The sequence below is a fragment of the Psittacula echo genome (assembly GCF_963264785.1).
Source record: "Psittacula echo genome assembly, chromosome: 1".
In the NCBI taxonomy this organism is placed as follows: Eukaryota; Metazoa; Chordata; class Aves; order Psittaciformes; family Psittacidae; genus Psittacula; species Psittacula echo.
In genome coordinates this window covers 53,736,657-53,763,645 of record NC_137735.1, presented here as the reverse complement: position 1 = coordinate 53,763,645, position 26,989 = coordinate 53,736,657, and the positions used below count along the sequence as shown (strand labels likewise).

General features: G+C 40.5%; 1 protein-coding gene across 2 annotated transcripts; it reads right to left on the bottom strand.

The window, feature by feature from the left end:
- Positions 1–298: 298 nt before the first annotated feature.
- On the bottom strand, positions 299–26,652 carry METAP1 (methionyl aminopeptidase 1). Of its 2 annotated transcripts, XM_080629032.1 has the most exons (11): positions 26,522–26,652; positions 16,616–16,667; positions 14,248–14,360; positions 12,449–12,509; positions 11,876–11,967; positions 11,120–11,203; positions 9,491–9,629; positions 6,557–6,688; positions 3,825–3,968; positions 2,634–2,699; positions 299–2,473 (listed from the first exon to the last, which is right to left on the bottom strand). In XM_080629032.1, exons 1-11 carry the CDS (start codon positions 26,633–26,635, stop codon positions 2,313–2,315), a joined length of 1,158 nt encoding a protein of 385 aa, XP_080485158.1. In that variant the 5' UTR covers positions 26,636–26,652; the 3' UTR covers positions 299–2,312. The 2 variants fall into 2 exon arrangements, with proteins under 2 accessions (XP_080485158.1, XP_080485159.1); XM_080629033.1 differs by lacking the exons at positions 14,248–14,360; positions 16,616–16,667; positions 26,522–26,652 and adding an exon at positions 12,794–12,911.
- Between the last annotated feature and the right edge of the window lie 337 nt (positions 26,653–26,989).

Below are 26,989 nucleotides of genomic sequence, written 5' to 3'. Positions count from 1 at the left end.
ACCTGGTGTAGATGCTGACTAAGCTTTCTACCTGTTTAAAAATACTGTAGTTGTATGAACTCAGTATAAACAATTCTCACACTATTATTTCAGTTTATAGGCAGAAATGCACAGCTTCAGATATTACCTATATTAAAAACATGCAGTGTTAAATTTGATTGTACTGATACAATGACAAAGAGGTATTCCAGTGGCACACATGCTGGTTCAAGGGAGATTTTTGACTGGCTGCATGCATATTACCATTAGGGCTTGCACTAGTGCAAGCAAACCTGGATATAACCAAGAATGTCACATCTGGGTTGGATCACAAGAAGAAGTTATTTCTGTTAAAAGCAGCTGCAACTTTTATTTTATAAACCAAAAGTGAAGCACCCCCCCCACCATCATACACGCACATATAGAAAAGGCAAGACCATTTTAACCATTCAATTGAATGATATGGTGGGCAAACCTTCAGGACAGTCATCTCCTCAATACATTACATCTCATTCAACACAGGTAATTCCACTCAAGTACTACAGTCTGTTCTGTTAAAAGCTGTACACACACACACACGCACACACATGCACTCCTTATGCATCAGTTCAGGTCACTTTACTGCATAATTAAAAATAACAATAAAGGTAATGAAAACATTGCAATGATGCTCTTACAGCAACAGAGGTCTGAGGCACTCAGGGCAGAAAAGACATTTTCTGGCAGATTTGGTATTTGGTAGTACACGAGTCCAGTTCTATGAAGCACTAACCCCTTTCCCCCACCTAAATTCTGCAGTGCTAAGGGGAGCCGGGGGTATGCAGTACCTCATGTGCTTGGGTCTAATGTGGCAACAAATTCACCAGACGCCATGTAAAAGGTGTATTTTATGCCCATGATTGTGTGATTTAATGTCTGCATTGGTTTAACTATTTCTTGCATTACAGTGGTGTAAGACTAAGTCTGCAATGGGGTCTGAAACATTTTTCATTACAATTCAAAAGAAAAAGTAAATTTCCTCAGCTGAGACACCAAAGAGAGTGGAAAAGACCTAAGTGGGTAAAGCTGGTATGGGAAAAGAAAGGGTAGAGAGAAGAGAGGCTTAATCAATCCATAGCCTTTAACATGACAGTTTCCAGCTCATCATTACCCATGAACAGAAAATAAAGGGATATATATATATATATATATATATATATATATACACACACTAACAATGCCCACTCTATACCCAGTCTGAGAAAAAAAAAGATCATTTTCATAGCTGCCCCCTAAGAGTTCCCAAAAGCATGAAACTCACTTAACTGAGGGAGGGAAAAACATGACCTGTTTAGGAATTACCAAACGAAAATGAATACAGCATCAAAGGTGTTTCATTTGCTCACAGACTTGTTTTGAGATACACATGTACTCGTTTCATTGCAAGTCTTGCAAATCTCACCCCCCACGGCTCTGTGGAGGTACCTTTAAAAAAAAACGTCCCACAGTTCACACGCTCAGGGATCCCAAGAATCTTGGGATCTTTTTGGTACTTGTTTCACTCCTTTACCTAGGCAAGTCTGACACATCAGCTTCACTGAGCTTTTGGAACATGAGACTGCCTGGAAATACTCCTTTGCTGAGAAGCAGCTTATTCCCAGGGAGCTGCATGTAAGACAGAATTTATTATTTTTCCCTGTAGAAAGCCCATACTATCAAATCTCCAGCAAGAGAAACAAGTCCTGCCATTAACAGTGTGTCACCTAATTTGCAATCACCACAGAGGCCATCACAAGGGAGACGGGAACAGAAATAAAGGTAAGGGTAGCCTATTCTTAGCAACATGCATGTGTCTCCCTTCTGCCCCCTTCTCAAGTGATAAACAAGGTCCAGCCAATTGGAACAGTACCTCCAGAAGCAGGAGCAAGTCTTTGGAACTAGAAATGCTTAAAATCTCAGGTGCCACTCGCATCCCAAGAGTGACAGGGCACACTGAAGTGGTGAAAAAACCTGGATCCCAAAATATCAAGTCCCAGCGGGAAACGTTACCCACGCTTTTCTAGCTAATACCATGGCAGTAACAGAAGCAATTGTGGGTCTAATTGGAAGAAAGGTGCTAAACAGATAATTGAAATAGAAAAATACAGCATGAGTGTTGTAGGTAGGAGAAAAGCAGGAAATTCCTTAAATTCTTCTCTGCTTTCCTCAGGTTCTTCAAGATATTCCTCTTATCTACAATCACTGAGAACAAAGTAAATGCTGAAATCTCTATTCTGTACTCTTAAAAAAATGCATAGTACAGAGACACAAAGGAAAAAAAGGATCATTCAGCTCCACCTGCTCAGTCTAAACTCTCACTGGGACATGAAATGGGGACGAATACTATCCAGCCGCCGTGTCAGGATCTCACAGCCTGTATCGGTGACCAGGAGTGTGTGTTCAAACTGGGCAGAGCGCTTTCCATCCCTTGTCACTGCAGTCCAGCCATCAGGCCATGTCTCATCTTGCCAACCGCCTGAAAACATAAATGGTGACTTTTGGACTGGTTTTAAGTAACAGACAGTTCCCCAAAGAGAAATGAAAAACTTATCAACTGTACAGAATAGAACCAGCATCCCATTCCATCACTACTGAATGGTAAATAACAGTAACCAATTTACTGCTAAATTGCTCACCTTCACAGATCATTGGCTCAATTGTAAATACATGACCTGGCTTCATGACTCCAACAGCCTTATTTTCTGCAAAAAAAAAAAATTAAAAAAAAAATACTCCAGTTAGAAAAAGTGATCCCATCTTAGTAAATGAATGAATCCTTGTCCTAGAATACTACAGCAGGAATACTGTGAAGTCAGAAAAGCTCCTCAGAGATGACCCACTCACTTGTCCATTTTTAATTCTACATTAAGATCTTCCTAAGTATTTTCCTTCTCCCTCTCCTCCAACACCACAGTATTTACTCAAGGAGTTTAAAATTAATTGCTGTCTTTCTCTCCAATAGCTGGAGTTCAACTCCAGTTCTATAAAAACACTGTACAACTGCAATACAGGAATTTCTGCAGACTTCCATGATGAAAACATCATTAAAAAAATCAATACAAATAAGAAGCACTTAAGATATTCAGAGAAGGTTTGACACCTCTTAATTGGTTTCCAGTGAGCCATTAACTCAAGTAAATTGTCCAGATATGATTGTGGTTAAGTAATCCTGTGATGCCATTTATGAAAGACACACTGCCCCCTTGTTACTCTGCATAACGGGGTCATAGCAGTGTCAGAGTGAAAATACTGCACATCTTTAGCAAACATAAAAAGGCAGAGAATTCCAAGGCATCCAGGACAGTAACACTAGAAATTTCCAATGTGATATACACCAAAAACATTTATGTGGAGGCACATGAACTGATGCAGAGCACATCCCTAGGAGTGTAGTTTGACTGAAAAGAAAGGCTTCAGCCCCTTTCAAAAACCCTTTTACTTACATCTGGAAATGGCATTAAGATTTTGCTTAGGCCTTCTAAGGATAGAAACACTTGCCTGTTCATCTCAGACAAGGATGTTTAAGGGATTAGCTGAGAATTCAAGCAAAACCATTGAGCACTTACCCAGTACAGATGAGAGCTAACACTATCCATTAGAGTAGGCACAAACTGTCTCAATATCTAATAAATTCACCATATTTAGGTTCATAAAGCATGCAATGGTCTAGAGTTCAGAAAAACTTATTTCACAAATGCAAAAATGCTACCTTGATGGCTGTCAGGTAACATGCTACTTTGTTAGAATAAAAGAAGATAGTAAATTGGGGGCATTCAATGCAAACGACTTCTTGTCTACAGGACAACTCAAAGGGAATGAATACTCACTGGCATAATGTGGCACGTTAGGGGCCGTATGGAAAAGTTTATGGATTCCATGCCCACAGTAGCTCCGAACCACTGAAAATCCATTTGCTTGAGCATGTTTCTGAATAATGTTTCCTAGTTCTCTGTACCGAACACCAGGTTTCACTGCAAAGTTAAAGAGAGAGAGATGCAAATTTATAGAGCTTGCTTTCAACTTAACTAACCAAACACCATGCAGGCTAATATCTCTGTAATGCTCATGGCTTGTGTGGCCATCTGTTCTAGAATGCAACTTCCTATCATCACTTAATCTACCAAGTACAAAAGTGAGTGTAGTAACGTGGGAGAGGGAGGAAAGCGTCTCATGTGAAAGAGAAAATGAGAGAGTAAGAAAACTCCTTCACAAGAATACTACTTTCTTCCTTTTGTGGATGTAAGTGCTCATATATTAAAAGGACATTGAAGTTTGAAACTAAAGACAATGAAAGGCTTTCAAAATCCATGCTCATTGCAGGGGGTTTAGGCTAGATGACCTTTGAAAGCCCCTTCCAACCCAAACTGTTCTATGATTCTATGAAATTACTTGGTAACTTCTCATACTAACAGTTGCAGTGCTTTGTTCAATGAATGCATGAACTATATTTCAATACACACTTATCTCTCTACTACTATGTGAAAAGTGTACACAGATCAAGAGGAAAAATGATTATACGTGAAGTACCAAGAAGGGGAAAAAACAAAATGGGTATCTCTACAAGACTTTTAGTGGCAACATTACAGCAAATAAGAACGTTCATACGCAGGGCTAACTTTGAGGAAGCCTTAAAAGTTAGAAGAGTTTGAAACCAATGAAAACTGTGTGAAAGAAATCACTTTGAGCACTTGGACAAGGGAGTAATAATGCCATAAAAGCAACAATGCCTCCTCCATCAGCCAATGAAGATGCGTACCAAAAGCAACCTTGAGCCACTAAAAAATAAAGAATGTAAATGCTATTTCAAGATCATTCACAACTCCCTGAATACATGCTGTTCCTTCAGGAGCCAGATGTGGTGCAGTTATGTGGAACATCTTAAGCAGACAGCTAAAATTCTGTAAGAACAAAGCCACTTAGTAAAATTCTCTGCTAACTTAAACAACTACAACTTAAATCTGTAAGTTGAATTTACAGAAAATAAAGAAATTCAGATTACTGGAATGTGCACGCTTTTCCCAAAATAATTAAAAAAAATAAAAAATAAAAAGACTTGGTGAGAAAGACAGGAAAAGTCAATCTGTTGTTTTTATGCTACTAGTTGTGAAGCACCATCTTCTTCAGGCCTGACAACAAGCAACTCATCTCAATGCAGCAAGGAGCCCTCTGTTTCTCTCTCATAAAACTCTCCTAGTGAGAGTTCTGCTGGTACAGTGCCAAGAAATTAAGAGGATTTAAACAGGGGACAGGCAACCCTTTTTAACAGCCAGGACACTTGCTGCCAGAATTCCTACTAACAGGGAATGTCTAACAACCATTAGAACCTGTTACAGCATCTAGAAAGCTGGTGAAGTTACACTGAGAATTTAAATCTTATTATAATTAACATGAAGGTGGATTTCTGTCCTAGTTTATACATCAGGATATGAAAGACAAGAGATAACACATGTAACATTTGCTATAAGAATAAAGTACAGGAGTAAAGATAAACATTATTCAGATTTAGCTCTGAGAAACAAAGTGGCTATTTTAGAACAGTAATCCCATATAAACAGGTAATTTATGTTCTTCACAGCTCAACTCTGCAGTAGTTCCTCGATCACACAATGGATATGCAAGGCATCATTCACATGGATTTGTCTTCTCAGCTTGGCCAGCCATCTCCAAATTACTAACCAAAGTAAGCTACTATAGTATTTTTTTCATGTACTTTTGATTAAATGCAAGTTTGAAGACTTCAGATCTAGCATCTTAAACTTCAGTCTTCAAAGGCCTTGAAGTGAGTAAATTTTACTGGGGATTTTAAAAACCTGCAGGGTATAAAAAAAAATACAGATAATACAAATATTTCCGGGCACTTGGGAGATTTGTGGTTTCTTTTCTCTATTTGTCTAAGAGAACATAGTATATTCCTTTGTGAATGAAGCTGAACATGACATTCTCTAGCTACCTTTCTGTCTCATGGTATGTCTCAGTGAAGCTGCCCTGACATATTTAAGCAACATAATTGAAGTTCTGTGGGCACTGAAGGATATAGATCTGTCTTCTCTTGCATAAAAGTTGAAAATTAAGAGCTCGTAATTAGCTTTATGAAATAGCCATCAGGTTTGGAAGGGACAGATATATATTTAAGTGTTCAGAGAGTTTTTTGCCTTATTGGCTCATTGTGCAACACAGTTCAAATTATCAAAGTAGGAAGCCATACTTTGATTTTCCAAACACGTTTGTTTGTTCTTCATGTTCTCTAAACAACTTGGTTCAAGGATGTCTTATTCATTTAACAGCCTAAAAAGGCTGTTTCCATTTAAGTATCATCATATGTGGATCAGCTGAACATCAATTACATTTTCCTCATCAACCCACATTACAAGTAAAAGTTGCAACACCACCCACAGAACTGTGCCATTTGAAGAATCACTGTATTATACATCATTTGCTGGTGACACACACTAACACTTCTGTGTCCTACAACAGAAGTCACTCCCCATAGTAGCAAACAGGAGCATTCATGGTTGAGAATTGAAACCAAAATGCTTCAGGCCCTAGCCAAAGGGTTTACCTGCATCAATGGCCTGCATTAGGCACTCGTAAGTTGTTTGGACAAGCCTCCTTGCACCCTCATCAACTTCTCCAACATAAAATGTCTCGTTCAGATCTCCATGGTAGCCATTACGATAGACAGTAATATCCACTGCAAGGAATACCAGAAATACTGTAATATTAGCACTGTATTTCTCATTTCGTCTCTTGATTTGTGAAAGAACTTCTATGCATGTTTAGAGTAGTTACACCTTTGCAAAAACTGTAATGCTAAAACCCACTGCTTCCAGCCAAGAAGGTAACATTTCTTCAACATTAAATACACAGCAAATTTTCCAGTAGTATTCTTTACTAAGAAAAATACACTAAATTACTTAGAACTTTTTCTTTTCTCGTTTCAAATGAAAGAATTTAAGCATTTAGTATCAGGCAAACAGCAAGAATGAGAAGGGCATGCTTAAACAACCAAGGTTTAGAAGAACATATAGTAAAAGTTTAGAATTATGTTTCAGCAAAACTCATTTGCTTTGTGTATAAAGTTGGTTGTAAACTGAAAGTGATATAACTCAGTCTTGAAAAATAGCAGCATAAGTAATTTCAATGCGGGAAAAAAAAGCTTTTTTAGTTTAACTCATTACAAGAAAAGAAAGATATGCTTTTTTTGATTAAGAACATCCATACAGGATGCTTGCTCGGTCCTTTCACAAAACATGGGAACAGGCTTACCAGTTTAGACATAGCTGACAACTATTTTAGTACCCTGTCTTTTATAGCAGACAAGTGAAAAATTAGTCATCATATATAGCAAACACAAGCAAAATATTCTAGATTTGCATATCGAGTTGACTTCCTGTGGTAGAATGGGTATTTCTGTGTTTATCAGGCTCTTGTCAGTAGCCTGGTAGGTCTAATAGCTGTATCAAAACCACTAGCCCGCACTGGTACATAGCCATGAAGGAAATTGTACTGGGCAATAACACTTTAGGAATATGTTGCATGAGCCCCTTAGAGAGACCAGTACAGCCCTGACAGGAGAATGTGGGGAAAAAACGTTGGTGTCAGCAATAAATCTGTACTGCTGGCAAATGTTTAAGAATGAAATTAACACTGCACAAAACCAATCCTGCCTGCTGTGGATGCGTGCACATACAGGGTTACACTATACTCACTGCAGGATTGGGTGGGACTACTGGAATATTATCTAGTAACTAACAACAGGACCCTGGTAACTTATCCAGGTAAGTTTCTTGTGAACCATCTATCAGAGCTCCTTAGCACAGTGTCCAGAATACTTCCTGCACAGAGGCCATCTCAACAGGACATGTGATTACAAGACTTTCTCTTGACATTACCAGATTTGGCCAGAGCATCTCACTCACTTGCAGGGACATGAGCTTTGTCTAAGAATCTGCTCCCAGGGAACAATATGATTAAATGTTATGACACCTGCTCGGAGCAGGGTGTTGGACTAGACATCACCTGCCAGTACCTCCTGGATGACATTTTCCTGTGATACAAAAACCTGTTTCGAACTCTGACTTTTGCTTCTAGCTGGCTAAAAAGTTTTAAGTAAAGACGATCATGGGCACTTCCCTCTATTGTTCACTGGGCACATTCCCTCTGAAGTACTTTTTTCCTATCTCCTTTGAACCCCATTTTACTCCTTATTGTAAAGTGGCTTTTGAGCCACTTCCTTACAAAAAGGAGCCTACAAAACTTGGAAGCCTTTTGAGCCCATGCGGAATGGATGTTCTACCCATAAGATGTGGACCATTTTGTAACAAGACCTACTCAGCTACAAAAGAGTAAGCTAATTGTTCTTCATCAAAAGAAAGCAGAAGGCTCAAAGCTTGGGCAAATGCAGTCAATGCAGGGATGTGAACAATGGTATGACTAAACTTTCTTATAAAAGGCATTATATACAGCCTTGGCATGCAAATAGTGGAGAGGTAAGGCACCATATAGGTGAAGCCAACCTAGTAAACTCAGATGGGCTTCTCAGGCTTCCAGCAATGCCAGAAAAAATTGGCAACAATAGAGCTATGCAAAGGCACCATCTTTGAAATTAAAAGAAGATAAAGGAGCCTTGGCCAAATGGTTACAGGAACACTACAGCTCAGAGCTATCAACCTGACCTAGAAATGGGCAGCAATCGTGAGGCTTGTTCTGAAGGACTTAATAGCTCTTATTGCATGTCAATACACACCCAATATCTGACAATCTAAAAGAATTCCAACCTGCTTCTAGAGATAGGCCAAACCTTAGGATACACTGGGTATTTATTTACACATAAGAGAAAAGCAAACCAATGCAATAAAAAAAGGTGCAAATGTTTCTACAAAACCAACATCATTAGTTTTTAATGACAAGCAAAGAAAAAATGAATGTGGAAACAGAAAATGGTCAAGTAATTTAAGTATTCCTTACCACCCAAGAAGGTGTAAGTACCTTGAGTACCATGAACAAAATGCAGCTGGTACAGTCAGGTCACGAGATGCTCAAGAAAAGTGTATGTTTTTAATATGTACCTATACAACACCTCACCATTAGGATCCCTACAGTCATGATAGTCATCATGTCTGTAGCAAAATCTTAAGGATCTAGAGCCATCTAACTAAGAATTCATGCAGAACTAATCCCGTTCAATAATTCAATATAAATTTTATTCACTATTTATACAGTCTGGAACAATTGGAGCCTAGCCCACAAGTGGAATACTCAGGTACTATACTAATGCACAGATCAGGGTAGAAGTATTATAAAGCTCTTAAAATGAACCAAACTTTTTAAATTCTTTTATTAAAATCATTGATTTAAATATATGAAGAACAGAGGTTAATTTGTAAATGAGAACAAAAGCCTCTCTTAAGGTTACCTGCTAGTGAAACCTCATCTTACTGTACGGTTTAACTGGATAAAAGAAATGGTGAAGGTTAATTTTCACAGCACTTACCATTAACTATATCTCCCTCCTGCAATGGCCTCCTGTCAGGAATTCCATGACAGATCACTTCATTCACTGACGTACAACACGATTTTGGGAAATTATAATAATTCAGAGGGGAAGGATAGCAATTCCTTGCGATACAAGCCTAATTTAGAAAATACAATTTACACTTTACATTAGTCAGTTTTGTACAAACAGATGCACAATGGCTTTACAGTAAGAATGACACGTTAAAAAGCAGTGACCCTTGGAAAAGAAGATTCTTCAAGCATTTTTTTAACATTACACTGTTTTGTTATGCTTTGCATTTCTTACCAGGAAGACAGTAAAGAGTTTAATTTTGTTTCTATTCATTTTTATGTTCAACTACAAACGCTAAAATATTCAGGTCTAAAATAATGCACAAAATACTTATCCAGTTAAAAAAACCAATAATTTTCAATGACTTCTTAAGCACCTGGTCTAAGTACCTTTGCAAAACACACAAGTTAGACAAAGTAACATTTAGCACCACTCTTTCACCCCTAGAGCTTTGAGACCTTAAGCTGCATCTTTTGCACTCCCTCTGATAACCTTTTGGGGATGTTTGCAAAACTAATACATACATTTTATACATACTTCTATATACATACATCTACACACTCTGAGACATAGTGAGCAGTTCTGGAATACTGTGTTAACTTTTTTCATTTTTAAAAAAGGAATAACATTTTAAGACTGCAAATTACCAGTTGGAGAAATTGGTCATTGTCAGCCATCTGCCATGCAAAGGTTTCCAAAAACTACTGAGGAGGGGTAACACCATTTTAACTACTAGTTGCCCACATTACACATTATGTATAAGTTAATAATTTAGTGTTTAATACAGTTCAGCTGAAACCTGTGGCCCAATCAAACCAGAGTAAGCTCTTTATAATCTTGGCTCAGCAGCTGCAAATGCTTATCTGTGTTTCTGTTCTAAAAAGATCAGTAAGCAGAAAGCTCTCTAACAAACTTATCTATAATCACTGTCTTCTCCACAGTGCACACAAGTATCCCCAATTATCAGTTGACACGCTGCACAGAGAAGACAGCCAAGAGAAATAAAAATTACACAATTCAAGTATCTATGAATAGTTAAGCGAGGAAAATACTTGAATATATTTCAAATACTTCACTGGACTCAGCTTTAGTTTGCGTGACTGCATCAAACACCTTGTTTCAATTCTCTCTGAGGCTCCTCACTTCTGATTCCCAGTCATAAATAATTAACTCTTCTCCTCTGTACGCCTTACCCAGCACCACAGAGGACAAAATATTCGTGGCCTACATGTGATGTTCTTTATATAATGCTATCTTTGGAGCAAAAAAGGTTTAGGAGAAAGAAAATTATATGATGTTAACCAAGAAAACAGGTGAGGAAGCAGAGAGAATCTGAAGCTGGAAATCCAGAAGTAGCTGATACAGAGAGGCACCCAGGAGTTCCTAACTCATTTTGAACCTACACATATTTTTAACATCCACACTTCAAATTGGGAAACAGTTCAAAAAAGGTAATTCATGCAACTACATAGAAAACCATACAATACCAACACAAAAAGAGAGAGAAAAAAGAAAGCACTTATAAATGCTGGAAGAACAATAGAATTATCTTACTAAATGGACAGCGTGATCAATTTCTTCAGTAGTTACTCCTGCTTTCACCATCATGGCAGCAACATCCAATACTTCCCTAGCAAGCTGCAAACAAAACAAAAGTACTAATTTAAAATAAGACCAAGACTACTTCCTAGACAATTAACTATCAGTTTTCTACACCACCACCAAGAATGGTAGAAAAGCTGGGTACACTTGAGCTCTACAAAGACTTTCAGATGTTTATGGGTTATATTACTAAGCCACCTCTGTGAGATTTGAAAATACTGACTAAAATTTGGACCACAATTACCTAGTATACCATAATCTTAACTCAGACTACCTGAATATATTTCAATGTTTGACTTTATGCACAAGAAAGTGATTACAATTGAACAGCTCTTCTTCAAAAATTGTTAGGGATAAGACTGTTTTGCCTTTTAGTTTTCACTTAGTACTAACTCTGAGGAAAAAGTTCTGTTCTCATTTATGCACGACACAATATATTCTTAGCAGTAACAACATTTCAGCCACATGTTATCTCACTAACAAAATAGATAAAAGTTATATTTCCGCTTGCAAAACAGTTTATTGTGAATTGAGAGTCACAAGGAGGGGGAAAAAAAGCAAGAAATACCTATCTTCCCAAACTATTTTTCAGTGCTGAAAAGTGCTTTAAACATTTGTAGGGTCAAATGTGCTGTCACAAACTGGTAAAATCACTATGCATTTCTGAAGAATAAAGGCACTTCACCATGAAAACCAAAGCCCCCTTACCCTACACACTACTCGCATCCCTTCTATATCCTCAGATGTGAGTATTTTTATTTGAGAGGTTCCTTTTAAAGCCTGTTCTGATTCAGACATTCCTGAAAAGAAAAAAGGCGGAGGAGAAAAAGAAATAAATAAAGCATGTTATGTAGAGGAGTGATTGCTACACGTGTCCAATCAAGGAACTTACTTGGCTTACCAATGGCATAAAAGTACATACATTCTCACTACAGACTAAAGTAATGGACCCACTAAGTCACAGCATTATCATAATTATCCATATTAATTTGAATTCATAAGCCTTCCACAACATCGTAATGCCCACATGTGCTCAGGATGCCCGTTCACTTACTGCATAAAACCATCGTGTCTAGTTAGTCATAACACAACCTTGAAAATCAGACTTATAAGGAAATTATTCTATTCATAGAAAGGTATTTTCTTTCTTAGCTACTCTGAGAAGAACAGATAAAAGGTTCCCTTCTCCAGTGTCTCCTTCATGTTTTAAAGGCTTTTCAATTAAAAGAAAAATAGAAAGCAAACAATGATACCCCATAATTGTGATTTGCTTTAAGTTACCTAGTGGGTGATCAGCATAATCCGGTCTCTGAATATAACTTGGCACAGGTCTCGTTGGCGTCTAGATAAATCATGATCAAAGCTGGTTAGGTTGCATGAATACTTATTATAGTCATAGAATCATAGAATAGTTAGGGTTGGAAAGGACCTTAAGATCATCTAGTTCCAAACCCCCTGCCATGGGCACGGACACCCCACACTAAACCATGCCACCCAAGGCCTCATCCAACCTGGCCTTGAACACCGCCAAGGATGGAGCATTCACAACCTCCCTGGGCAATCCATTCCAGTGCCTCACCACCCTCACAGTAAAGAATTTCTTCCTTATATCCAATCTAAACTTACCCTGTTTAAGTTTGAGCCCATTACCCCTTGTCCTGTCACTACAGTCCCTGATGAATAGTCCATCCCCAGCATCCTTGTAGGCCCCCTTCAGATACTGGAAGGCTGCTATGAGGTCTCCACGCAGCCTTCTCTTCTCCAGGCTGAACAGCCCCAACTTTCTCAGCCTCTCTTCATATGGGAGATGCTCCAGTCCCCTGATCATCCTCGACAGAGACTCATCCAGCAAAATTAAATACAGTGAAATATGGCTAATTACACTAAAAAAACCTGTGAAGTGTGCAAACACTCCAAAACACATCAAATTTTCTTTTCTTAAAGATTTTCCTGTTACTCTTTACTGCTTTCATATTATACATCCTCTAATAGCCAACATCACAGCTTTGGAAAGATTAAACTTTTGTGTGTCAAGTAAATGAGATTGGTTTTATACCTTATTACCATGTTAGACTGTGGTGTTAATTCTGCTGTTTTCCAGATGGCAAACGCACTGGTTCCAAAGGCATCCTTCCTCTGTCTGGTTATTAGCGTCTATTAGCAAAATTGCTATTCCTACTCATCACCCTAGTCATTAGCACTTTTTATTATAGTTTCATTTGCATCAATAATCCTACAGCAGTCAGAAGACAAAAAAGCATTAACACTACTAAATTACTTAGCCAGTGACAGAGCCAAAACACCCTTTCTTCAATGACACTAACAAACACACACGGGCTCAGGCTCTGTTAGTCTGTCTCTAGAGCCTGAGACAGATAGGAAAGACTAGAGAGAGGATGCCACAGAGGCAGCATTTCTATCACAGGCCAATTAGAAAAGACAAATGTAAATGAAATGCCATTATGGGTAAAAACTTTGGCTCATTCCATGTATAAATTCATATCAATTTAAAAATACAGCTATACTGAGATTGTCTTCTAAATCTCACTTTCACAGCTCAGAATGTTACTATCTCAGTTACTCTTCACCATTCCAGTGCTGGAGATCACCATAACCTCTGTTCCTTCAGCAAAGCTGTTCACCAGCTCATTCACCAGATTATTTCAAACCATTTACATAACATAAACCTTTTTTTAATTCAAAGTTAATTCATTTGAGTTTTTCCAAAACAGACTGCTTCATTATTGGTGCGAACAGTAAAGAGCTAAGGGACATCATCTCAACTAGCAGCAGAATACATGTCAAAACATACAGCGAAAAGGCATGAGCTTAAGCCTGTTACTGATGGATGTTACCTCACAGGCACTTCCCTAATTTTAAATATACTAAGAAATAGATGAAGTTAAATCAAAATGAACCACAAAAAATATGGACAGAGTCATATATGTCCTTGCCATCAGGCTCAGTTTGTTTAAGAAGCTTTCCTCTCTCACCTAAAATGTGAAGTAGTGAGTCAGGACTGGTCCATTAGTTGCTACAGAACATAGCAGCAATTGAGTACAGTGGCACCTGTTGCTTACCAGTGGATAGTGTGGCCTGAGTTTACCAGTGTATCGATAACCAGACCAGGGATTTGTGTTAACATCACCTTCCAGGGTCCAAGAGGAAACTTCACGCTTAGCTTTTTCATCTTCTGAAAAGACAAAAAAAATGCAGCAGCAAAATCAGTCCTACTACGAATAAGAACTGTGGGGTCCAAAAAGTGACTCAGAAGTACATTAGTCCAGATATGACTCTTGCTGGTCTTTTAGATACTGACATATAAAAGTGTAAGTAGCAGTCCTCATTTTGTGTTGCCCTTAAGTTTTTCACATTCAAAATTCACATCCTGCCAGCTCTATTCAATAGCAAACTGGGGAATGTCAGGACAGCAGTGCTGAATGCACAAATAAAGTGTAGTACTTATTTAAGTTGCTCTTAATTTATAGTTCTAAAACCTAGTTCTGTGCATGTTTTCATTCTTGGGGAGAACGCATATTTCTACAGAAAGAATCATCCCTTCAATTAACATTCTTGCATTGTAAATTAATCTTCCTTTTCTGTAATTCCTGTTAGCATTGGGGGACAGAAATGACCCGGATGAGAAGGCTTAATAGTATCCAACTATTAGTTTCAATACATGGCACCCACTGCTCCTCCAGATCTGATGGAGAGAATGCAGGTGCTGTCACTTCTGCATTTCAGGACAGACAGTGTGTGCACCTTCCAAGATGGTCCCAACCTGCTAGAAGTTCCCAGTTTTTTCAACATTGTGAAATTCATGTCTAATATGCTCCAGTGACTGACTTCATTCACAAATAACACAGTCTAATGGTGTAGATTTAAGGTGTTTGCATAAAGGATTGAAGCAAGTGGATTGTGAGCATTACTGAAAGGAAAAATATTTACTTGGAAAGAGGAGGCAAGGGTTAAGAAAGAGCACAGCAGCATTAATTGTTAACTCATCTCTGTTTATATCTCATAAGAATGACGAGATGGCAAAGGTCTGCCACAGCAGGCCCTAACTTGAGTTCCTTAGAGCCTCTGTGGCTGACAGCTGAGCCACCTGCTCATGTGGCATCTTCTCATGTGGCATTCAGTTTAGATAAACCACTGAGAAAGGATACTTTAAAAACCAAAAGTTTTAATGAAGCAGTATTTTGGATTCCCTTGAGATGCTTCAGTTTGTTGCATTGATGTCTTGCCAGCTCAGCTTGGGCTCAGCAGTTACCCAGGAAGCTAACAAGATCATGGGTTTAGTGGAGCTGTAGAAAAAATTGCTGTCAGATAAACAGCAGCACTAGAAGACTGCACCCCAGGATTACCAGTACTAACAAACACTGTTTCATATCCATGCACGTTCAATGTAACAGGATTCAGAGTGCAAGTGTGAACTATGTGACCCCTTACACTAGGAAGGCAGAAAGAAGGAAAACATTTATAATTGTCTGTGCTACTCCAACCTAATAACCATGCAATATCTATCATGGAAAACTGAGTTTTACTGGATTTTAGGAAAGGACAATATAAATTACTGGAGGATTTGAATTTCTGCCATGCCACCTACTTTTTATTTCCACCTCCCTTTCAAGCAGGAATTGATGAAGATGGGCAGGGGAGTGGCAGGGAGGAGGCAAGACTTTCTCTGTTTGATTGTTTGGTTTTAAACTCATGGATTATTTTTACTACTCAGATAAAGGAGAGTCCAGCAGTCTGCTACTATTTCTGTGCCACAGCTACCAGCTGTAACTAAGGCACACAGATACTCTTATTGCCTTCAACTAAACTCAGCAAAATCCTAGCTATGATACATCCTCCCATGAATGGCTGCATCAGTACAGAAAAGCATCTTCCTTTTTTTCCCCAAAAGGGTCCACCACCCAAATGTACCAAACAGCTACACTCTGACTGGCTTGCTTGCATCCCACCAAGTGTCTTATCACAAAGCCTTCACACAAACCTTTCCCACTTTACTGCCTTTTACTACATTAGGCATCAAAATGCTATGATGGAACAAGCCTGGCAATGCCTTATAATAACAGTTTATTATTCTCCTTGCCCTTTATTTCAGCATCCCTCTTTCTTTGTTCATATACCTAGCAGTGTAGCTTGAAGAATGCTTTACACAAAAAGAAAAGGGAACAGAGAGATCTGTACCACTGGATCCGAAATTTTACGTAGATCCTTAAGAGTATCAGGAACCGGACAAAATTTCAGATACGTAGAATCCAGTGCCATGTATCTGGGAAACATCCATACCATTTTTAGGCACACACTCACAGAACAGTTGAGGTTGGAAGGGACCTCTGTAGGTCCTCTATACCCCCTGCTTAAGCAGGGCCATCTACAGCTGCACAGGAAAAAACAAATTCAAAACATTATTAAAATGGATTTTAAAAATGTACTTACTTGCTTTCTTGTGTAATAACTTGTGAGTAGCCCAGCTTCCCTTAAAGCATTCCTAGAATTTCGAACAAAATATATACATGATGTATGTTTGTTTTAAGTAGCATTAACCTAGACAGACATAACATCCCCACAAAACAGAAGCATCTCTATTTTGAAAGAAAACTAGAAGACCCATTAACCCTTGCAGCAACATGCAGTAAATGCTACTGTAACTGCTAGTCTCAACAATATAAAATACTACATTCAACAGCTTATGAGCCAGAACAGACAGAAAGCAGAGCCAAACAGATGCACCCATCACAGTAAAACACACTGATCTAATCCCATCTACTAAATATTGTGCCTTTATCACTTTAATGAGTAACTAAACAGCACAGTCGTTCAGTGTTGGCTGAAACACAGAGTCTATCCCTATACCAGATCTAACAGCACTGCAGTGAGCAGGATGGTCCTCCCTTGGCTCCTACAAGAAGCCATCTCCTTTTGCTAATTGCATCCTTCTGTCTTCTTCCTCAGCACAGGCAAGCAACAGAGGCCAATCACCACAACCACAAGGGAACAAATAAAATAGACCAGGGGAAGGGGGGGTGGGAGGTGAGGGCTACTGAATGGAAATAGGAAATTAAACCATAATAAAGTTTAAATGGAAATCAAGACAAAAATGACCGTGAAGGAAGAGCTTGATTTTTTTCTCTTCTGTCCAAGCACAAGTAGAGCAGCTCATGTGACAATAAGCAAAGGGGCAGATGGAGACAGCTGGCAGCTGGAGAAGACTGAAAAAAGACTAAAAGGAAGACATGAAAAAAGGAGAGATTTAAGAAGACAAGCTGCAGAAGGCAGCATTAAAGGTAATCCTTTAAGGTGCTAATTAGGAAATTACTTGGGTTTGTAGCAGAAAGTCTAATTCAATGGCTATGTGCACTCAAAACAATCATTAGAAAACAGCTAATTCCAATCATTTACAATAACAGCTGAATTTCTGAAGAAAGAAGCAGTAAGCAAACTGTTCTGCTTTATAAGGAAAGACAATACTAATGCTGAATCATCACTGTAAAACTACCATCCAGAGTCAACAACTAATTCAAACTAATGTATACAACACTCAACCACCACAAGACAGCAGATCTGTAAACTAAGCCTGGTGTGTAACATCCTACTCCTGCTTCTGGTTGCTACTGAGCAGTCTTCACTGTCTATTCCTGCAGACTCATCTTCTCATTAGTCTTGCAACCAGTGGTTATCAAACTGTACCCACAAAAACACAGTGAAGTGATGCACAAGAATGCCTATATTCAGAGAAAGCCTCTTGTGTGCTGTTCCACTCATTACCCAAACCAGCTGTTTGTCATCCTTCTCCTACACCACAGAATTAAAGCCATCGCATTCTCTGGACTGGTACTCAACATGCCATGGTGCTACTTAATCATCTGGGCAACAAGAGGCCTTGAAACCAACACTGGATTACCAGAGAGAACATCTTTTTGAACAGGCAGCGGGAGGTTTTACTGTCACACTTGTATAACCTGCTTCATACACAGACCCTTGCGCTGCATTATGATCTGTTTTCGTTGGAGAGCTGGCAGAAAAGGAGCAGCAGCTGAGGCCTATTTCAAGAAAAATAAAAATGCTAAAAACCCTATTTCAAGGACATTGGAAGCACCAGTATAGATTTAATTACCCTTTTATACATCAGGCCTCTGTTCTGAAGGAGAAGGATTATACAACCAAGAACTTAAAGCAGCTACCAAGTCTACAAATCTAGAGTCCACTTCCTGGGATACAAAAGAGCATTTAGGGAATGAATACATATGTCAGCTGTGGCAATTACTGGTTTTAGTTCATTCTCTCCCCTTCCCCATGCAATTTTGGGGTGTATTCTCCAAGCCCGTTCCTTTCTCCAGCACCAATAGTCTTTCCTCTTTGCAGGCCCATAACCTGAAAACACCAGGCAAACGCTGCACCACTGGCAGTATCATAACCCAGCAGGCTCCTCTTTGGCTCTTTATTTCCTGCAGCTGTAAACAACTGAAGAGAATCCAACATAAGGCTGCCATATGTCTGAGTTTCCCCAAACATGTTTCCCAGATTTTACTTGCCCTCTGTTTCCAGAGGAACAGCAGCTCCCTCAGAATTGCTACAAGCATCGTTCCAAACAAGCTGCTGTACACCAAGACATCCCAGACACGTGCACTATATGCACATCCATCAATTGCAACAAGTACACACAGCGAGTCTGAAGCATTTTTCTAAGCACATGCAGCATACAGCCAATGAGTATCTCTGTCTTGATCTGACACTTTTGGAAGGCACTCAAAGGATATGCTGCACATCCACCTACAACCCATACATTTTGTGTAGGATCAGTCATATGCTTCTTGTAAGCACCGGACTTACTGGGTACACACAAACTATTTATATTTAACAACTTACTGCACAAGCACTACACTGCATACGCCTGCAGAGCTCTGCCTTGGCAATCCCAGATAAAAATATGGCAGCTGTCATCTCACAGGCTGGAGAATCATAGCTCTGGCAACAAAGCACTACCAATGTACCACTGCATATTGCATAAACCCTCACCTTCTATACAGCAGACTTCCTGACAAGCCATGGAGGAAAGCCACTCTTTCTCTCCATCTGAGCCACTTTCTGCTTTTCACTGAGCCTTCTCCCCTCAGCCTTCTGCTGAGACATTTACTTTAATCTTCCCATTATCATTTCTGGCTCTAGTGATTGTTCCATGTTCCCATGCCATATACAGATCAGGACAGGAAATTTCCAATTATTCAATAAACAAAATTCAGGGAAAAATATCCAGGCTGATTTTAATACCAAAATGAAAATATTAAGAATTATCTTTTCTGATACAGTTTAAAAAAGGAATACATGATCTCACATAGCTGTATTTGAAAACATTAATTAGCTTCAGGGGGAAAGTATCAATAAATAATATGAATTTGGCTTCAAGTTTCTTGGAAGAGTCCTGGATTTCATTTGAAACACTACATTATCCATTAGTATGTCTGATATTAACATCCCCACCCTTCTCACCTACAGCATTTTTGTTTTTATGGCAACCATTTTTTATATAGCAATCAAGACAGACTTGGAAACACTGAGGACGGCTTAACAAGAACAGAGGTCAAATGTTAAAAAGGCAGGGGGAAGAGGGGTAATCTTCCATTTGTTTAGAGCAATCTTGGGTACAACTACTCTGTCATCAAGAAAAACACAACTGTGATTTTTAGACAGAGGCCATAACGTATTTAAACTTTTACCAGTATTTCTGGCTTCAAGCCACGCTTAAGCCAACCCCACTGATTCTGTGTTTAAAGACAAGCTTAACCCAGTGTTCATCAGAACTTGAGCAGTTACCAAAAGGTAACCAAAGGCACAACCAGCATTATGATCTAGAAGGATTCCTCTTGGATCATGTGGTGGAACCCATGTTACTTCTGTAAATGATTTTTACCTTAAAGACTTGCCCCAATACTTATTTACTGGTTGAAATATTGACAGAATCATGCAGCACAGCAGAATTTCATTTACAGTACAGTGCATTTTCACTACCAACATACCAAATACCTTAGGCCTTTCATTTCTTTCAACCAGCCATTGAAAGAACAAAACCAAACCCCTTAAAACAGTTACTAAGCTACTTAGCAAGGATTCTTTTTCGTATACTGTCATCTCTACAGTCATAGGAAAGAGCTTCTTACTCTTTTGGTTCATGTATCTACACAACCTGATTAAGAGGTAGAAAAGGACAGCCAACCGCAAATTCCAGAGGATAAAAGGGTGCTAAATCAACCAAGATTAGGATACAACTGCACTGCTAACCTCTGTATAGCACAGACATAACAAACTAGCTTAAAATAAGCTATCCAAGTACAGGAAGCTGTGCAGGCACCACAACACAGAATCCAAGGCATACTTACTGACTGTGTTTCTGAAGTGCCTTTGCAAGATAGCAGCTCACTTGAGTTGGCTCTGCCAACTCCTCATCAGCAATTTCCAGCCTTAAGGCTGACACTCTTCTTCATGCTGCCCTTCACCTTTGGGTAGTGCTGCTTTATACAACCTGGCATTTGACACTGTAAATACACCTATCAGCGGGTATGCAAAAACCACCCCAACTTACTGAGAACTCCAATTTCCACAAAATTACCCCTCTCCATTCACTGTGATCACCATTTAGAGCCACTATGCTGAATTTCCACAAGTAGCCATTCTACACTAAAAAAAAAAAAAAGGAAAAAAAAAAAAAAAAGACATCTGGAATCAAGACTGTGGGACAGACTGGCTGCCCCTTTGCATGTCATTATACCCTGAATTGTAACAGGCAAACATCTAGGAAGCAGTGCCAAGCAGTACACTGTATTTAAAATATTCTGAGCAATTATTTTAATAGAACATTAAAATGCCCATTCTAATGTAAAATTGTCCCGGGTTTAATCTGAGATCATGTAGTTTTACTTAATGAGAACTCAATTTTAACCAAACCACCTTGAAGCTATGCAAAACAAGACAAAAAAAAGCTGAAGTTCACCATTTAGTCTAAGAAAAATGTCAGGTTATCAGTGAAATATATATTTAATACAATACAGATTAACTGTACATTTTATCCATAAATACGCATACGTTGAGGAATTCAATTGTTAATACATGTGATGTTTAAATAAAACAGTTACCTCTTCTTCATGCTGAACCCTATTCCAGGTGTGGTACAAGCCCACAGAGACAGCCTCTAGCCTGAAAACTCAGTACAGAATTCCCAAACCAGCCGAACACATGACCAGTCAGTTTTTCAGAAGAGCTGAATACACATTTTCAGAGTCAAATCAAGAGAAGCACCTACATGCAACACTTTGGTATGAGCAGGGTTGGCTTTCTCCTTCATCTAAAGCCTGATCTCACCCTGAGACTTCTGTGTCCCACATAACAGAGCCCTTCCTTTGAGGAATACATTGCATTTTGCAACTCTTTAGATTTACACAGATACACAAGCAATTTTTGAGACATTTGGAGGAACAATGGACCAGAGACATTCAAACCGAACTGTCCTTTCAGTATTCTCAACACTAGCTCAGAAAGCTGCCTATAGGAGCCTGAAGTTTTACTTTCAGAAAATTACGAGGGCTTAGCATTTGTGCACCAGCAATAACCAGGCATTTACAGCAGACGCAGGTATTTATGGTGATTTATAGGCAATTAAAAATGTCAGCTTCCTGGTGAAGGAAATCTGTCGAAAGACCTTCTAGCAGACAGTATGCAGAGTGCCAAATGAAACTCTTACGTGTTGCAGTTGGATCCAAGCAGCAGGTTTTAAGCCTATTTTAGGCACAGCAAAGAACACTGAACCAAGATGAAATATGGCACTTACGGCCTACAGTCTGACACAGAAGAGGATAAAAAATAGTTTCATCCAGGTCCACTGCTCCCCGTTCCCCATCCGCAACACACTGAATGCAAAAGGAAACAGCAAAGTGGCGGATGGGACAACACATGCTTCTCCTCAGGTTTTTCACAAATCACTGTGACCTTGAGCATCCAAAGCTGTCAAGGGCCCAGGGCTGAGTATCAGAGAAAACATGCCTCTCAGAAAGGAGTAAATCGGTATACAGACCCTCTGAGAAAACAGAGCAGCATTTCTTTCCTGTCACTGGAATTTAACAAGTCCCACCTCAAATGGGAAGAGCCCCATTGGTGGGTAACTGTACAATTTGGAGAAATGGTTTCCCTTGAAACACCTAAACCACATGTCCAACAATCGCTCACGTGCGGCAGCTTCACTGTATCACAGGTCCCACTTTCATCTCCATAACCAGATCACTTCATACACCTAGGCCTCTCCGGGACTGACAACACACAGGTACACAAAGCAGGAAGGGACTGACTTTATCAGAGAATGCTTCCAGCATATGGTTAGAAACAGGTATTTCTGAATTGGGCTGGAGAAATGCCCCCACCCTAGCATACAGTCCACAGAAAACCTCAGACTACTCTGTTTCAACTGAGACACACAGATATAAATAGCATGAGAGAGGAAGTTTTCATGGAAGCAACACAAAATTATTTATAAGAGATCAATTTACAAATAGAAGACTCATATAAAAGTAGTAACTGGAAATCTCAAGAACAGTTAATACTTTCCCTCTGTTTATCATTCAGCAGCTTACAGAAAGCATAGAAGAAACTTAAATCTTTTGTGTATTTAAACACAGTTTATGTATGCTGCATACAACTGACACACAAGTGACACATGCATCTATAAAGGCAGATTTCACAATAGCAAATTCATCTTAGAAGAACAATACACTTGAGATGTGATGCTGGGCTTCTGTGCTATTTCCACATTCAGAAGATACACTGAGGTCCAGTAATTCAGTCTAAGATGATAAACACAAGGAACACTGTAGCAAGTCTCTACAAAAGAGAAAGCAAGACAGCGAAAGAAGGTAGCTGGCAGTGACAGTACCTGATTTATTAGCCTAAGTGAAGATATTATTAAAGGTTAACAGCAGACAGAATCCCTCCACAGAATATTCCCTCTTGTTACACCTTGGAATGAAAGGAAGAAAAATAATGCTGAGGTTCAACACAAAACCTCAGCTCCTCCACTGCTAAAAGCCATCCATTACCAGTTCAAAACCTCCCTGCTCAGCCAGAACCTGGCTGCCTTGGCCCCCTTTCCACCCATAACCCACAAGCACAATCATCATTCAACAGCTGTATGCAGTTTTCCAAAGTGCACAACACTCAGAGATAAAACAGTGTTGGCTCAAAGGAATTTCAGAGGATGTCAGATTACTTAAGAGTGTTTTAGGGGCATGCTGTTGAAGCATACTTTTTGATGCAGAAATGCAGGGGGAAATAAATGACCAGAATAATGCCCTTTCTCAAGGAAAGGAGAAACACAAATGATAAACCCACTGGGGAAATCACTGTCTTGATACACTCTACCTGAAAAGTTCACTGGAATTCTCTATGTGCAGTGATGAAAAATGATGTTTAATCAAGGCCAGGTTGGATGGGGCTTCGAGCAACCTGGTCTAGTGAAAGGTGTCCCTGCCCATGGCAGGGGGGTTGGAACTAATAACCTTTAAGGTCCCTTCCAACACAAATCACTCTATGATTCTATGAATCTCCTCACTACACCAAGATTCTCATTCCTATACATCCTGCATTCTTTTTTCTTAGCAAACTATATGTTACTACTTATAATTCGAACACATTGCTTCATACTGGTTACCTTTCTACAGTAGTTCACACTTTTCTGCTGTTTATTCTTAGCACTGGAGAAAACAAACTCCTACCAATTCAGTTTTAGCTCTGATTGGAGTTTTGGCTGTGTGAACAAGTCATCGTAGGCTTCTGTGTGTCCTCAGACATACACTAGGTAGCTTGTTGCTCCCGTCCTGCTCCCAGCCCAGAGTCAGTGCCTGCATACCCCTAGCTACTACCGCTGTACTCAGCAAGGATGGGTTGACTTTACAGAGTGCTGGGCCACAACAGACAAGCCTGCTCTTTGGCAGCACGCTCCTGGAGCACTGGTGTTTTATGACCCCACTGCGCAAAGCTTTGGGGAGCTAAACCAGCAAAATAAAAACATCAATGCAACTGCTTTTTCTCCATTAAAAGAAAACCCTAAAGCCCACAGAAGTGGCTCACCAAGGAATCAGGCCCAGCTTAACAGAAGGGGTAGAAACATGCGCCCTAGAAGTAAGGAAAAGAACCATCGCAGCTACAGCACAGGCTGTGCTATAATGTGGAGTAACAGCCGAGGCCCACTCACTAGCTTATCTAACAGTTACATCTGCAATACTACAATGGAAGGAAAACCAGCAAAGAGAGAACTCTGGAAAAGTTTCACAAATGCTAACCAGTCCAGTACTGCCAGCTGAAACTTGCTGGAAGTTCAGAGGAAAATTCCTGGCTTTCAAACCTCCTTAACCTGTCGTGTGCTTATTTGGACAGGCAGCCAGGTTGTCAGCAGCCCCTCTATCCTGATCCTGTGGAACACTGTGGTGAGTCTCCTCCATCACACACATGAGATGATGGGGAGAGCTGGAATCTTGGGGCATCTCTGCAGGAGATACTCAGGGAGGCTGAAGGTCCTCACTGCAGGCTGAACATGAGGACGGTTCTCTCAGTGCATGAGATTTTTTGCACATCTTGAAAACAGGCTGCTATTAATTTCTTTCTCTTCTGTAACATGTTGTCCCAAAACTTCTGAAGCACCTTTCATATCTGGGGAATCATTGTGCTTACCTACTTTACTGATGAGGACAGTGAGGCACAGGGAGGAAAAACAGCACACCCAAGGTCACTCAGGAGTAAGATGACTGGGATTCACAGTTCAGTATCTGATTTTCTAGGCAGGACAGCTTTACAAGCATGTGGTTAGTTATCCAGCTGCCTATTTTAACAAGCTAATACATATTTTGGGTAATTCCCCTTTTACCTTACAACAGTAGCAGATATTTCAAAATAATTAAACCAAATATATAGATAACAAGAATCTCTGCATCCTGTATAAGATTAGCTGAGTTAGAGATGGGACCACGTGGAGTGAAGATGTTAGTAGAACTCCTCACATAGGATGGCTTGGTCTGTTAACAAATGGCTTTGTCATCATCAACTAGTATCTATATGCGCTGAAGATGCATTTATGATGAAGTTTACATCAGACATGTCAAAACAGGTAGTAAAACACAACATGAATCCCACAAACCAGCCATAAGCACCACACAGGAACTAGACATACAGAACTGTAAGAACACTTCTGAGTTGCAGTCGATCTAGTTAGCACTGACTACCAGCCTCTGGCACCAGAGACTTCAGGAGAAAGTACCAGAAACCGTGCTGTGGGTGTGTTACGTGCACATGGGAAGTCTTCTCCCAGCCCCATTCAAACTACAACTTATCGTCTTACATCCTGACTCAGAAAAACCCCGTCCAATTAGTAAGTTAATTTTATCCTTAGCTGATGTGACTGAATGATTTTAAGTTTATCTACAGTCAAGATTTTACCCTGAACTGTAATTCTGACAGCGAAGTTCATCGTTAATCTCCGAATTAAACACACATACCTCACCAATGTTGACAGACATTACACATACAAGTTCAAAGCACAAGGCTATGCATTTTACTGTGCATTTTAATGTTGTTAAAAAAACAAACTAAAAACCCACTCAACAGCCATCAGACAGTCCTTTCTACTTAAAGTTAAGGACCAAACTACATTACCACTGTGGCAATAAGTGAGGGTAACTGAGGCCTACAGAGTATGTTTAACAGGAGTTGATGGCTGTGTGACGACCGGCCTAACCTGAGTTTCCCTGTTCAGTACCCTTAAAGCAACATATCTAAAGGCATGAAAAAACGGAAGAGCACCGAGTAATTTTCCCAGAAGCTCGTATTTAAAGAAAAAGGAGAATCCGTTTTCAGAGCAACAAGTTTATCAAAGCCAAGCAACTCCAGAGACAGAGCTGATGCAGGCACAGAAACGCACACGCTGGAATTTGATGAGCCCGTCTCATTTTGTCCCACTAAGCCCTTATTTTTAATGGACACACACCCCACCACCACCCAAACCTTCAGGCCGAGGACAAGCCGCGCACCCCTCACTACCGCCCCGTCCGTTCGGCAGCAGCCAAGTCCCGCATTGCCCCAGTCCCGAGGGGTAACCGCCCCACCAGTGGCCGCCGGCCCGGCACCTCCCGGGCTCCAACTCGTCCCACACCGTGCGGAGGAACTTTCTGTGGGCACAAACGGCGGACCCAAGGCTGGCAGGACGGTAATGCCGGGCACGGCGGGCCGCGGATCAAAACCCGGCCCGCAGCGTGAGGAGGACAGGCGGGCATCCCCCACGGGCGAGCTGGGAGCGGAGCCTAGTGGCCTCACCTGAGAGCAGAAGTAGGAGCCCTGGATGCCCAGCTTGAGGCAGGTCGGGCACTGCAGCTTGGCCTCGCTGCTGCAGCCAGCCGTCTCGCAGACGCGAGTCTCCACCGCCGCCATGCTGCCGGGCTGCCACAGGCGCGGCGCGGCAAGAGGCGGGGGGAGGAGCCACCGCCCGGAGGTGCCGCCGGCTGGGGCGGGCAGGCGGCGAGAAGAGAGAAGAGAAGGGGAGGAGCGGCCTACAGGCCGCTCAGCACCGCTCCTCCCCTTCTCTGCCCTCGTCTCTGCGGCCGCCTGCCCTCCGCGCAGCCGGTGGGCGCGCAGGTAGCCCTCAGGGATGGCAAGTTTCCCATACGGAGGGCTGGGGGGAGAGGTGGTGCCGGTACGGTGACGGAATAACCCGGCCGGCATGTGGCAGAGGTGAGAGGAGACGCTATACCCCTGATCCCCCGCTTCAAGCCATGCGGCACGGTG

Bases quoted from the DNA above. Each gene is read 5' to 3' on its own strand.
- METAP1 (XM_080629032.1), bottom strand. From the start codon at position 26,635: ATGGCGGCGGTGGAGACTCGCGTCTGCGAGACGGCTGGCTGCAGCAGC. The intron at 12,510-14,247 runs GTAAGCAACAGG...TGATTTATCTAG, and splicing joins TCAGGCCACACTATCCACTG to ACGCCAACGAGACCTGTGCC. The intron at 6,689-9,490 runs GTAAGTGCTGTG...TATTCCTTGCAG, and splicing joins GGAGGGAGATATAGTTAATG to TGGATATTACTGTCTATCGT.